The following is a 14,113-nucleotide window of genomic DNA, read 5'->3' as shown; positions in this document are numbered from 1 at the left end:
ACGGAATTGTCTCCGGCTTTGAACCTGTCCTTAATCTGGCTTTTGATTTTCGGTAATGGGGTTTGCTAGCTTTTGTCTCCGTGTCAGTGGACCCTGGCCACTGGGGGAAAATATTTGTTGGCAGCCGTGCGCCGTACGTACTGGTGAGGGTCCGGTGGTGACCATGAACATATCGTCGGCATAGACGAAACATATATGTTTTTCGGTAGTCGACGGAAGACTTCGTTCATCGCCACGAGGAACAGCGTAACGGCGATAACCAATACTTGTGGGACACCCGTTTCCTCGGGGAAGAGCCGGGATTTGGTGTTGCCGACTGCGACTCGAAATGAGCGGTTGGACAAGAAGTTCTGGATAAAGTGAACGATGGGTCCGTTAAGACTCCAGTTGATTAATTGCTTAAGGAAGAGGGGCGTCCACGTTCTGTTGAACGCTTTTGATATGTCGAGCGATACTATCTTGGTGTGCAGATCGCTGTCGTAGGCGTTCTGGAGAACCTGCCCTAGGTTTGCGAAATAGGTGCCAAAACCTTGTCGGAAAGCATGCTGACCATACGCCCCAGGACTTTGGCCATACAACATGTTACCGCTATTGGACGGAACTTGCTGACTTCGCGGGCTTTCCTTCCATACTGCTGGTTACCCGTTGGTGAGCCAGAGCTTGTTGAAGAGGTCTAGCATCCGTAGCTGTCCTGGTACAGGTAGCCTCTTGAGTAGAGGATATCCGATTTCGTCGGGTCCCACCGACTTCCCGTTGCTGCAGCGAAGGGCATGATGCAGTTCCTGCCAAGAGAAGACTTGGGTACACCAGTACTGGTGGTGTCGGGGGGTCTGCAATGGCTTGAACTTGTTGTCGTACACTGCTAAAAAAGTAGTGTATGTTTCCGTTACTATGATGCACATAAATGGAGCGTCATATATCATGCAAGTTTACATTATATATCGTGTAAATTTATGAGTAATGTCATGCAATATGCCATATATTGTATGCAACTGTCCACCTTTGTTTTCAACATTTCTTGCAAGCTGTTAGTTTTCGTGAAAAGGAAGTTTACATGCATGAATGTTTGCATGCATGGATGTTTACGTCACCAGTAAAATTCAGATTTTTTTGCTGTGTACTTCTCGATGGCTGCAAGGTCGGCGAAGCAGGTACCGAGTTCATCAGCTACCGTTTCCGCATCGGAAACCGTGGAACCGTTAACCTGGACGTGAAGAGGTGTCGTGCGTCGTTTCTCACTGAGGGCGTTGATTCGCTGCCAGAGGTCAGCCGAGGATTGCGATGCGTTCATCCCTTCCAGGAACTCCATCCAGCCGGATCGCTTGGCATCACGGCTTTCTTGTTGGCATTGGTTGAGTAGTTCACGATAGTGACAAAGGGCCTCCTCTCTATCGTGGTGTCCGAAGTGCCTTGCACCGGGCTTTGACTGCCTTCTTCATATCTTCATTTCACTAGCCGAGGGCTTGTCTCCCCGGCACGCTGCTAGTATTGGGGATGGCGGCCCTTGCTGCTTCGCATATGGCGTCCAAGAGGTCCTCGATACTGTCTGGGTTCCGCTGCTGTAGTAGAGTCTCCACTGTGGTGCCGTAGCTTTCCCAGTCCGCTTGTTTATACCACCATCGTGGCCTCCAGGCTACCGCCGGGACGAATATCGCCGAGAGTTGAATTTGTATGCGGTAGTGGTCACTACCGTACAGGTCAGAGTTAACGCTCCACAGCGTTTTACCAGCGATATGGCAACTGGCGGCTGTTACGTCGTTCTTTGTTCTCGAATATGTCTACGAGGTCCGTGACACGAAGGTCCGACCGAGGGCAATCGCAATTTGAGTGGTGCGCGTTGACGTCCCCGACTAGGATGCGTGGTTCAGGTAATTGCACTAGGGTCTCGTTGAGTTGACAGCTGAGGTTCCCGATTTGTCTTCTTCGTCTTCGCCTTCTTCTTCTTCTTCTTCTTCTTCTTCTTCTTCTTCTTCGCATCAAGCTTATTGCATATCGCATATTAGCTTATTGCGTGCTCTCAACTTAGTGTTCTAGATGCACTTCCACAGTTATTAATTGAGAGCTTTCGATGCCTGTACCATTTTTGCATTGGTATAATTGTGTAGCAAGTCCAATCATACTTCTATGCCCAGGGAAGTCGAGAAATTTTCCAACCCGAAAAATTCCTAGACCGAACCGGGAATCGAACCCAGCCACCTCCAGCATGGTCTTGCTTTGTAGCTGCGCCTTTACCGACTGAGCTAAGGGAGGTTCCCGATTTGTCCACATGGCAAATAAACGCAGGCAACGGTGATGTTCACTGGTTCTGTAAGTTGGATCCCGAGTATAGGTAATTGTGAGTCCAAGTCGATAACCCGGAAAAGTACCGTGTTTAGTACCTCAATGGCTACGGAGTGTCGGAAATTTCTACCGCTTTTATTTGTCCAGTTGTATCTTCCGCCGAGGGATTATTATTATTATTATTTAGCTTTATTTAGGAGGCTTTCAGCCTTAGGCTGGTTCGCCTCCACAATCCGCCGAGGGAATGGTTCATCTGTTCGACGGAGGCTTTGTTTACCTCTTGCAATGCGATGATCCAGGGGAGATCAACTTGTCAAAGAAGCTCTAGGATGCGCTGCAGGAAGACGTTTACGTTCCATTGGAGTATAAAGTTGGCCGACTTGAGCAAGGCCGGTGTGGGGTACGGGCTATTCGATACGGTGGACCCGGTGGACTGTGGTGCAGACTACCGCTGTAGTCGTCAGGCGGATCTATGAGTCGGTTGAGGAGGAAAGCAGTTTTTTTTCTACAATATCCTGATGAAAAGTTGAATCGTGAATCAGCAACAGAAATGTCACCGAAAAAGAAACAAGACGGTTCTTTGGGGAGTGTTCAACCCGAAAAATTTCTTGACCAGGCAGGGAATTGAAAGTGCCTAGGTTATTGGGAAGCCCAAAAAAATGAAGAAAGTATATAATTTTGCAAAAATTGCTGTCCAGTCTCAAACAACCCACATCAACTTAACTCAACTAAACTTATTTATTAATATGGAAAAGCGTAGGAGAATTTTCACTCTTCTAATGAATGTTTTCGATAGGAATCGCGGATTCTAATCGCCTCAAACCGTACTTTTATCATACCGGCCCACCAAAGCGCAATGAATCGCAGAGTTCGATGACGTGCCGCACATGCCGTGGTTCACTTAGCGATAATTTATTTCAATCTCTACTTAATCACATTTTCGCTCTGTTTCTCCTTTCTATCAATTTACTGTTTACCGCACATTTCATGATCGTGAAACTGTTGGTACTTAAACTCAACCCAGTAACACACCAACTGGAAGGCTTATTATAGAAAAAACGCAAACACTGTTGAGTTATTCTATTCTATTTTCGATGTATTCTTTCACATGCCGATTTCTGATTTTCATGTTGGATCTTGTGTCGGCTAGACTCAGAACAGATGCGTGTAGAATTCCCCCTTCCATCCATTTTTTTCTAACACCAGACAATAGTTTCGACAAAGGGTTCTTCTGAACAAACGCAAATACATCATGAAAACCAAGCAAAAACCCTCGTCCTTTTCGCCTGAGCAAATCCAATAAGGCCACGGAAATGGTATACACTCTTGTAGGATGTTGGTTCTGATAAGCGAAGGGAGCTCAATTCGAAAGAGAAGCATTGTAGTCGCAAAAATCATCATCAATCTCACCAACCTGCTCATAGTTCATTCACAGTCTCGAATGAAGTTCATTCTTTCTCTCGTTTATTCATGAGAATTTGTAACCTCTCTAGCTACGCATGAATAATACCTCATGATTTTATCATTATCCATCGTGCACAACACGAACCAGTCATACTAAATTTTCTTTATGTAGCATTTCGTCGTGATTTTAATTCAACTTTATTTAGCCATGTTCGTTCACTGCTCAGATAAAAACCTCCTCGAGGAAGTCGAAAACGTGCCTTGTGTGTAAAATGCGTCTATCCCGTAAAACTGATGTACGGAATGCGAATGTCCCTGTTCTATACTATGATATACCAATTCCAATAAACGTTCTAACGCCACCATCATATTCGCATGTGGGCCGATTTCTTTTATCCCCGGTGGATTTCAATGCCGTGGTGATGACACTTTGAGGTTTTGAGAAATGGTCTAACAATAATAATCAGAATGTAACTCCGGCCGAGCAAAGATGACAACGATGACGATGGAACAAGTCCTCCGTATGCACCACAAATGGCAAACATGTGCGTCTTCGTTTGCATCGTCTGCGTTCTGTGATGATGAGTGAGAGAAGACGATTGGAATAAATTATGGAAAAACGAAAAAGTAACCACATAAAGAATGAAGCAGTCTGCCTGTCGCATAAGGCTTATACAAACTTAAATTCACGATGTGTAAATAAACATGAAGCAATATAAACAAAAAAACTGCCCAGGTTTGCATTCAACACACATTTGATTCACTGTATATACCTATACATTTAGGGGAAGTTGCATAATTTTTAATGTGTTTAATGCACTGTAGAAACTAGAAACCTCTTTCGTTTACATTCAGTAAGCAAAAATTATCTGATGGTGTCCTATTTCTTCTCAGTTTTAGAATCAGTTGTTCGTTGGTTATATACAACACTGGCAATCAAATACCAACAATACAAACCAAGTTCATTTTATCAATTCCGCTTTTGGGCAGTTGGGAATGGGAATGGGAAGTTGTGTTTGATGTTTGCTCATTCATTGTTAACGAATTTACGTGCACTCATCACACCCGCAATAATGTTGTTCTATTTGATGAACCATCTGGATTGGATGGTTGCGCTTTGCGTCAGCAAAGTCTAGCAAAATGTACAAACGAAATTTTCGCATCTGCAGTATCAATGCCCAGTACTCCTAACCGACGACCCATTCGAGATTTTCTTGCAGTATCTATCATGTTATTTTGGTCTTGTGGTTGTAAGGATAGCGGCTTCTGTTGTAATTTGGAAAGGCTTGGATTGTGAGTTCAATTCCCTTTATTTTCTTGAACCAAGCTATATCTTTCAAGACAAATGCTTTAACGTTATTTCTTGGAATATTAAGTTGATTATCGAATCCATTGGTTTCTAATTGATTCCACTATAAATCTAACACTACCCCAACTATAAGTGCGAATGGGGCAATATCTTAAGCCGTTACTTTTTTTATAACCCATCCTCAATTGCTTCATTATTTGTCTTTCAGCCGTAATCCTCAAAAGTTTTTGAAACACAGTGCTTTCCCGATTTTGCTAGCTCTCGGTTTTGTCAACCCCCGATTTTGTCAGCTTTTTTTTCCCGATTTTGTCAGCCTGCAGATTTCATAAACGGCTTAACTTCCCTCTCGAAGGAAGACGTGACCAGAGATTTTTATGGCTCAGAAAAATCAAGCCGACCTCGGCTGGGATTGAACCCAGACCCATTGGGATGAGAAAGCAGTCACGCTTACCACTACACCATCGGCGCAGGTTCAAGAAATTCCATCATCGCTAATTCTCGAATTTGAAATAACATCGTCAATTGAATGGAACGATGCTTCAGCCCAATCAGCCCAATCAGCCCTATTAGCTTTTGTTTTGGCCGCTCACGCAACATCCACGGTAACTTCCCCCTACCCGTTTGTTTACGTAGCCTAACTTTTTTTTTCTTTTTTTTTTCCTTTGGTTTGTTTTCCGTCGATCTTGTTTTCCGTGCTGAGCACCAATGCTACCGACGCGCCACCAGGAAGGCAGCTCCCACACCTGGACCCTACCTATCGACCCATCACAACTCATGAACCGGGAACCAACGGCTTTACTTCCCTTCCCGATGGAGGAGGCGTGATCAGAGATGTTATGCCTCAGAACATCTCGGCGGCGCCGACTGGGATTGAACCCAGGCCTGCTGGGGTGAGAGGCAATCACGCTTACCACTACACCACCGACGCCGTTATAGCCTGACTTTGGTTTGCGATCAAAGGACTGCACAGTGGTTGAAATCGGCATTTTCGTGCGCTTAATTAATAGCTCCTTTATCATGAAATTAAGAGATATGGTGTCTTCAGAGAAGTGTTTCAATATGTTACTGCGCTTATTTTGATGTTTTTAGTTAAAAGATTAATCCCCCTAAAAGTGAGATCGAAAATTTATTTTTCAACTATTCAATATACAATGTTGGTGTCTTGCACAAAGTTGTAGAATTTTTTTTTCAAAGAACTTTGCTGAAGACACTTAATTAATATCTTTTTTACTTTTCAAGATATGTGACGTTTATTGCCGACGGTCCCTCAAAAATGGTTTTCTCATCATAACTTTTTGGTCTACATTTTTTCGGCTTTGCCATCTTCTAGTAAATTGTAGATAATAACAAAATACACAATATTGTAGAACACCTCATTGCAGTATCTTCTGTAGAAAAGAAAGTTATGGAAGTTTTTGTAGATTTTTAGACCATAATTTATGAACTTGTAACTTAGCAGGGGGCAAAATGGGGCAATAAACCCATGGTGCATCTGAAACTTTAATAAATTTACTTCAAAATGATAGCAAACATCTGTGAATGTAAGCTTTTGGAAGGTATGTTTCGTGTTAAAACTTTTTCTTCGTTATAGTAGAAAAATACGGCACGCTAATTGGGTTCAATTTAATTTAATTAAATTTAATTGATAATAAAAGTTTTTCAACATGTTTATTTCATGAATCGCTGTCGTCCTCGCTTTTGGTTTCGTTGTCATTCACAGTATCGTAAGAAAAACTTTTCAAAAGGCTTTTCGCGTCATCCGGTTTTTCGGTTTTCTTCGGCCATCCTCGAATACTTGTGATCAATGGATCAGAAGACACTAGTAGCATGTTCAGAAGATCACGATTCGTAGCTTCCCAAGTAACAATTTGAGTTTTATGAGGGTTCTGTTGACCATGATTTACACTTGTAGAGTGCTTTAAAACCTCAATAAAACTTGTAATGTTATTTGGGTTGTCTTGAATGCTTTCGGGTGTTGAATTCTCGGTATGTGTTAGATGGGTAAAAATATTTCAAAAAAATAATTACATCACGAAGCTTGTACCTACCTTTTCCAATCTTTATTTCTTGCCTCTTGCGCTTCTTCTGAGAGTTGTCCGATTGGTACCATAAAATTGTCAATTATGGAAGACCCATGTATAAGAACCTTATGGACACTTGCTGGTAGATAGTACCAGGGATATAATTTTACCAACAAGCGTTGTTGGGTGGTAGTTGAGCAAATTTGTAAAGATTCCGTTCCGAGTTCCGGTTTATTGGTAAATTACAAAATTCTTTAGTGTTCACTACCACTCAAACTTGATAACCTGTTCGTTGGTACAGTGCCGTACATCTAATCTTTGTAGTAGATAATTTGGCTTTTTAGGTCACTAAGTTTAAAATAGATAGGTAAGTTAAATAGACTAAGTTCACCAAATTTATCTAGCAAAACCGTTTAGCTAATGAATTTCTATATAAGCCGATCGCTCGTAAGTAGATAAGTTCAACTATAAGAAGGTTTAATATTAAGATAGTTTAATAATGTGTAAATAGCAGGATAAATTTTAGCACGCCGTTCGTCACGTCTGGTAATTTTTCACTCAGTCCACCTTTTCTCTTTTACGTCTATTGTTCCCTTGATGTTTGTTTTGGTAGTTTCTTCACTAGCTTTATATTCGTCCGGGTCGCTGTTGACGTGGGATGTTCAGCACCGTTACCATCGGGGCGCATGGGGTCCGACGGGCTATTCGACGTAGCGTAATCAACACTCCCCCCCGTAATGCGCTTCTGGTCATCCTGATGTGCATTGCTTCCAACGCCTACGTCGAGCACGGCAAGCTTCACAGTTGGGCGCTCGTAGATACCTCCGGAAGTCTGCACAGTAGCGCTTCGCACCTGTCCATCCGAACCTTGCTTGATTTCAATAACTCGGCCTTTAGGCCAGGTGTTCCGAGGAAGTTTCGGGTCCACGATGACAACGATGTCGTTGATTTTGATGGGCTTCACCTCCGTATACCATTTCGTCCGACGAGTGATGGAAGGAAGATAGTCTCGGAGCCACTGTTTCCAAAATTGGTTGGCCAAGGCTTGAGAAAGTTCCCAGCAATTTTTGAGTACTTCTGAGCTGTCGTCGAACGGTACCCAAGGTCTCAACCCGTTGCTTGATCCCGGTAAAAAGTGGTTGGGAGTTAGCACTGGTGACTGGTCATCGTCGAGAGGAATACTGGTTAATGGGCGAGAGTTGACAATATTCTCAACCTCCAGTAGCATGTTTTCGAGGACTTCATGGGATAACGTTCTGTTGGCTTTCAGCTTCCCAAGGTTTTGTTTGACAGTTCGTATGAGTCGCTCCCATGCTCCACCCATGTGTGGTGAGGCGGGAGGAAGAAAGTTCCAGGAAGTATGTGAGGAGGTGAACTCCGCTGCAAGCCGCTCTCGATCTAAATTCGCCATAGCTTCTTCGAGTTCTTTACTTGCCCCCTGGAAGTTTGTACCTCTGTCACTATATATGACTGCTGGTACACCTCTCCTAGCCATGACGTTTCTTAATGCCATAATACATGAATCGGTAGTCATAGTGTGAACGATTTGCAAGTGGATGGCGCGAGTGGTAAGACAAGTGGCGAGAAGTACCCAACGCTTCTCGAGACGGCGTCCAAGGATGATCATAAATGGACCAAAGTAGTCCACCCCCATATAAGTAAACGGACGAGCGTAGGCAGCCAGACGAGGCAGTGGCAAGTCACTCATGACCGGTGGTTGTGGTTGAGCACGGTCGTGCTTGCATTGCTGACAGCATCGACGAATACTGTTGTAGGCAGCCTTTAGACGAGGGATGCTGTATCGCTGCCGCAACTCGTTGATCACTGTGTTGTGGTTCTGATGATGATACTTGCTGTGGTAATGCGATATGATGAGATGTGCAATCTGATGATCTCGTGGAAGGATGATTGGATTCACCGTATCCTGCTGAACAAATGGACAAGCGCTGGTCCTACCACGAACACGGAGTACATCATGTTCATCTAAAAACGGACAAAGGTGATATATTGGACTGCTTCTGGGTATAGTCTTCGTGGAGTGTTTGGACGCTCGTATATCCAAAAGCATCGCTATCTCATCTGCGTAAGCACTACATTGAGCACACCGGAACAGATAGTTTTCAGCCATGGTCAGCTCTGAATTCGTCAGTGGTCCAGCGGTTCTTTCTTCTGGTTTGGTTGTACTCACGTTTCTGATGAATCGAAACACGTATGCGGTCCGACGTAGAAGTGGAGTCCATTTAGAGTAGTTTTGAGGATCGATGATTGGCTCCGGTTGTTTAACATGAACGAGTAAATGGGGACGCAGTTCTTCCATGGTGGTGCTATCGATGTGTAGTTTCATAGGCCATTCTCCCTCAGGGGTCTTGAGAAATTCCGGCCCGTTAAACCATCGACTAGTTCTACTCATGTCTGGCGCCCGTTTCCACTTAGTTCCATCATCCGCAACGTTCTTCATTGTCTGGATCCACTGCCATTCGCTGACCTCCGAAGCTTCTAGTATCTCACTCACTCGGAAAGCGACAAACTGACTATACCTACGATGATCAGATTTGAGCCAGCTGATGACGTCACTTGAATCGGTCCAAAAGAAGCGCCTGTTCACCTTGATGGACAGGGACTGCTCTATGCTGTTCGCCAATCTGACTCCGATTACACTAGCTTGAAGCTCCGAACGGGGAATTGACAGAAATTTGATTGGTGCCACACGAGTCTTCGATCCAACCAACGCTGTTTCGATGGTGAGTCCCTCCTTATATCGCAGATAGACCACTGCGGCGAAGCCCTTCTCACTAGCGTCGACGAAGGTATGCATCTGTACTTCGTTGGTGTATCCAGCAGATGTGGTCGTCCTGTAGCACCGCGGGATTTCCACTTTCGCCACTTCAGGAAGGACCTTCAGCCATTGTATCCACAACTCGAATTGTGCTTCTTCGATGGGGTCATCCCAACCGACAGACGTTCTCCAAATTTCTTGCAGTACCACCTTCAGGAACATCAAGAAGTGACCAATGAGCCCTAAAGGGTCGAAGATCATCATTAACGTTCTGAGCACTTCACGCTTCGTTGGTTTTCGATGTCCCGACATAAGCTCAGGATCATATCGTGGAGAGATTTTGAAGGTGAAGCAGTCAGTGGCCGTGTTCCACCACATTCCGAGTACTTTCTCGGTTGTCAATCCTTCTCCCATATTAAGGTCCTTCTCTTCCGTCGTTCGCTCGTGTAACGCCTCCAGAACAGCCGGGCTGTTCGAAATCCAACTTCTCATTTCAAATCCGGCTTCCGCATGAATCTTCTTAACATTCCGTGCAAGGTCTATAGCTTCTTGTTCACTTTCGACACTTGCGAGCATGTCATCGACGTAATGCTGATCAACGATGGCTCGAACGGCTGTCGGATGATCTTTCTCGAATCGCTGAGCGTTTGTATTTTTTACATATTGCGCAATGCTTGGAGCGCACGATACTCCAAACGGTAACACCGTCATGATGTACACACTCGGATCCGCATTGACTTGATTGTCTTTCCAGAAGAAGCACAGTCGAACATCTTGCTTCAGTAAAACCTGTAGATACATCTCCCGGATGTCCCCGCAAATTGCGATCCGGAACTCTCGAAATTGGACAAGAACTGCAAGTAGTGAAGTCAAGAGGTCAGGGCCTTTGAGTAACAGCGAATTGAGAGAAACGCCATACGCGGGAGCAGCTGCGTCCCATACTAGCCGCACCTTACTCGGTTTGTTGGGGTTCACAACAGGAAATACGGGCAGGTACCATTCCTGAGACCGATGTTCGTTGAGTTCGTCCTCCGTTAGCTTTCGAACGTATCCTTTAGCCACATATTCGCTCATCTTCACCATCACAGTTTCCGAAAACTCCTTATCCCGCTGCATACGTCGGTCTAAGCATTGCCACCTTCTAAAAGCCATTCCTTTACTGCATGGAAAGCGAACATTATCGTACTTCCAAAGGAGACCCGATTCGTACCGCCCTTCTTTTGGGATTGTCAGCTTCTCAAGCATCTCCATGGCACGTTGATCCTCCGTTGATCGCAGAACTTTTTCTGGTTTGACAACGCCAAGACTATCCAACGTGAAGTAGTTCTTCATAGCAGCGTGCAGGTTTTCGTCAGACTCGAGGTTGCATTCACACACTTTAATCGTGTGGACATTCACGTAGCTTGGCTGTTGCTGTGTTCGTGAACAACTCCCGTAAACTATCCATCCCAACCGTGTTTTGACTGCGATAGGTTCGTAAGGCTTTCCTTCTCGACTTTTCATAGCATGCCCAAGCGATGTATGGTCAAGACCAATCAGGATTCGAGGACAGATGTTGCTGTAGGATTCGACAGGTAGTCCGCCGAGGTGTTGAAACCGTTGCAGCAATTCTGAGTACACTAATGTCTGCGGCCGCAGTTGTAGGTTCTGAATCGTATGTACGTTAGACATCCTGTGCGGCTTCGAAGTATTTCCGATAGCTGATATTTGCACCTCTACTTTCTGGGATGCGTTCTCCACTCTTTTGGTACCACCTGTCCATTTTAAGCACAGCGGCGATCGAGGTCCTTTCACGCCTAGCTCCTCTGCTAGGCTATCCTCCATCAGCGTCAGCTCAGAACCGTCGTCTATGAACGCGTACGTCCGGACAACCTTCGATGGACCATGGAGCAACACGGGAACAATTCTAAACAGCACTTCGCTGGTTTGAGCTTGATGGACGTTGCAGCTTCCAGTAGCTGGTGCCTCCTGCTTTTCGTTGTGCAACAACGGATGGTGCAAAAAAGTGCATCCTTTAATTCCGCAAGGTTTCTGCTGCCTGCATGAACCATTGTGCTTCCGCAGGCATTTACGGCATAGCTTTGCCTCCCGTACAACTGCCCATTTAGCATCTAGACTTAGTTCGGCAAATCGTTTGCACTTGGCAACTGTGGTACAGCTACCTTTGCATGTGGCGCATTCTGTGATTGGCACCAAAGATGATCCTTGGACAGCGCGTGTCTTTGCTGGCATTGATCGGGATCGTTCTGGTTCTGCGTCAGAGTGAACGTTTATAAATCCGTCATTCTTTGTTCCACGACTTCTTTGCGTGTTAGATGCAATTGGCATAACTGCACTAGCATCTTCCGCTATTGAATACAGCCACTGACTGAAGTGTAATAGGTTTGGTGCTGGGTTATTCCTAGAATATTTTGCCCAATCCAGCTTCAACCCGGGGGGAAGGCGTTCCACCAGTTCAACTTTCAAAGCCGCATTGTAGATGAAATCCTCGACTCCGCATGCCTCTATCGTAGCTACCAAGTTTTCAACTGTCAATGCGAAGTTGACCAATGTGTCAAGTTTCTCCACTTGTGGCGATGGTAACGACCGAATCTTTCTAATGGATGCCTGAACGATTGCTTCTGGTCTACCGTATAGCATTTTCAACGTAGAAATTACACTGCTAACGTTGGATGGATGGAGTAGTCGGCATCGAACGGCCTCTAAAGCCTTTCCCTTCAGACATTTCCGAAGTCGAAGCATGTTTTCTTCGTTAGAGAAGCCGCACATTTGCGTAGAAGAAGCGTACATTGAGAAGAACAGAGGCCAATCTTCAGGATTTCCGTAAAACTCTGGTAAATCCTTAGATACGGCCTGACGTGCAACCACCTGATTACGGCTTAGGATGCACACGTTCGCTTCGACATCACGAGGGTCTGGCTCCGGGTAGTGGGAGTTTTGGAATGGTGTATCTCCTTGCAGTATTCGACTCCTCGATGCTGAAGTTTGTGTATACTGGTTTTCCGGCACGAAGGTAGGTTCTGACCAGAACTGACCATTTGCAGCTGTGGGTATCTGCCGTGAGCCCTGGACTCTTGGAACTGGAGCTGCCTGAGAGGCTTGCAATGATGGATGGAACTGAACTCCTGAAGCTGAAAACTGTCGTGAATCCTGTGGTCGGTAGTTATGAGTAGCTTTCCAATGAGCTTGCGGTTGTTGAGCCTGGTTTCCTTCTAAAGCTGTCGTTGATCGATGAATTTGAGGTTGATAGAATTGGTTTTCGAAAGCAGGCGGTGGAGGTGGTCGTATATGAAGTTCTGGAATCGGTGCTGGTGGCTGGCGGTGCTGATTATCTGAAATAACAGCTGGCAGCGGCTTGCGGAATGGATCCACTGGATAATGTGCCGGTGGACGACGGAACAGGTCTGCTGTCACTGGAGGCTCCTGTATACGGCTTCTCGATCTTGAATCGACTTGAACTGGCTCTCGAGGTGTCGACCGTTGATTAGGAACAAAACCCTGTAGAGTTGATCGTGGTTCTGCCTGCTCTCCTATCGGTGCCTGTTGAACGACACGTTGCGGTTGATCATCGTACATATCTTCTTCAACAAGGCCGGAATCATAATCTTCACCACATTTTTCCGTATCTCTCAACCATCCTCGAACTTTCGAAATCTCCTCGGATCCAACGTCATCATCACTCACCACAGTTCCATCGTCGTCGTCATCTTCTTCGTCAATGATTCGATATTTCTCGTCCAGGAACCTTTGCTCCAACTGCTTCTGCTCTTCCAGCTTCTGCAACAGTCGATCAACCTTGCGTTGTTTGCTGCGATTACTGCTTGCCTTTCCGATGGACTTCGTTGATCTCATAACGTTGGGGGGTGGATCTACCGGATGAATCTGCTGGAGTATTGGTCTCTGCTGCACTAGATTACTTGCATCGAAATACATGTGTGGATGACACTGTGGGCACATCCAGGAATAATTCGCTATGTCGCGACTTACTTCTACACAAGAAAAATGATACCACTTATCGCAACCATCACACTGCACCATTCTACTATTGTCACGTTCATTGCACACTTCACAATGACTGAACCGAGTACCTCGAACGTTTAGGTTCGGATCATAACGCGCGTTGGGTTTCGCGTAAACGACAGCGTTCATCGACCGGACGGGAATGTCTACGACATGAGTCCCAGTATGCATTTTGGGTTTGGCTCCCTTGGTTTGAGCCTTTTTAAGATTGGCAACGTCAAAATTTACCTGAGAACTAGGAAGGGGAGGAACTCCTTTTACCGCAGCTGCATTGCGCCTTGCGCCTGTTACCGTTGAGCCCTT

General features: G+C 45.3%; 1 protein-coding gene across 1 annotated transcript; it reads right to left on the bottom strand.

The window, feature by feature from the left end:
- Positions 1 to 673: 673 nt before the first annotated feature.
- On the bottom strand, positions 674 to 13,723 carry LOC135708284 (uncharacterized). The gene is made up of 6 exons (XM_065230284.1): positions 13,288 to 13,723; positions 9,109 to 11,970; positions 8,606 to 8,997; positions 7,690 to 8,032; positions 1,122 to 1,338; positions 674 to 782 (listed from the first exon to the last, which is right to left on the bottom strand). The coding sequence occupies exons 1-6, from the start codon at positions 13,721 to 13,723 to the stop codon at positions 674 to 676; spliced, it is 4,359 nt and encodes a 1,452-aa protein (XP_065086356.1).
- Positions 13,724 to 14,113: the final 390 nt, after the last annotated feature.

This window comes from Ochlerotatus camptorhynchus, unplaced genomic scaffold (genome assembly GCF_037179485.1).
Source record: "Ochlerotatus camptorhynchus isolate MF236.1 unplaced genomic scaffold, CSIRO-AGI_Acam_v1.1 ptg000329l, whole genome shotgun sequence".
Classification (NCBI taxonomy): domain Eukaryota; kingdom Metazoa; phylum Arthropoda; class Insecta; order Diptera; family Culicidae; genus Ochlerotatus; species Ochlerotatus camptorhynchus.
This window is presented reverse-complemented; position numbering and strand designations above follow the sequence as displayed.

What these genes read in the sequence shown, in the direction of transcription:
- LOC135708284 (XM_065230284.1), bottom strand. Translation starts at nt 13,723, where the DNA reads ATGTATTTCGATGCAAGTAATCTAGTGCAGCAGAGACCAATACTCCAG. An exon ending in ACCACGATCAACTCTACAGG is followed by an intron (nt 11,971 to 13,287) that starts GTTTTGTTCCTA and finishes TGCCAATCACAG; the next exon opens with AATGCGCCACATGCAAAGGT. An exon ending in TCTGTTCCGGTGTGCTCAAT is followed by an intron (nt 8,998 to 9,108) that starts GTAGTGCTTACG and finishes GTCCGTTTTTAG; the next exon opens with ATGAACATGATGTACTCCGT.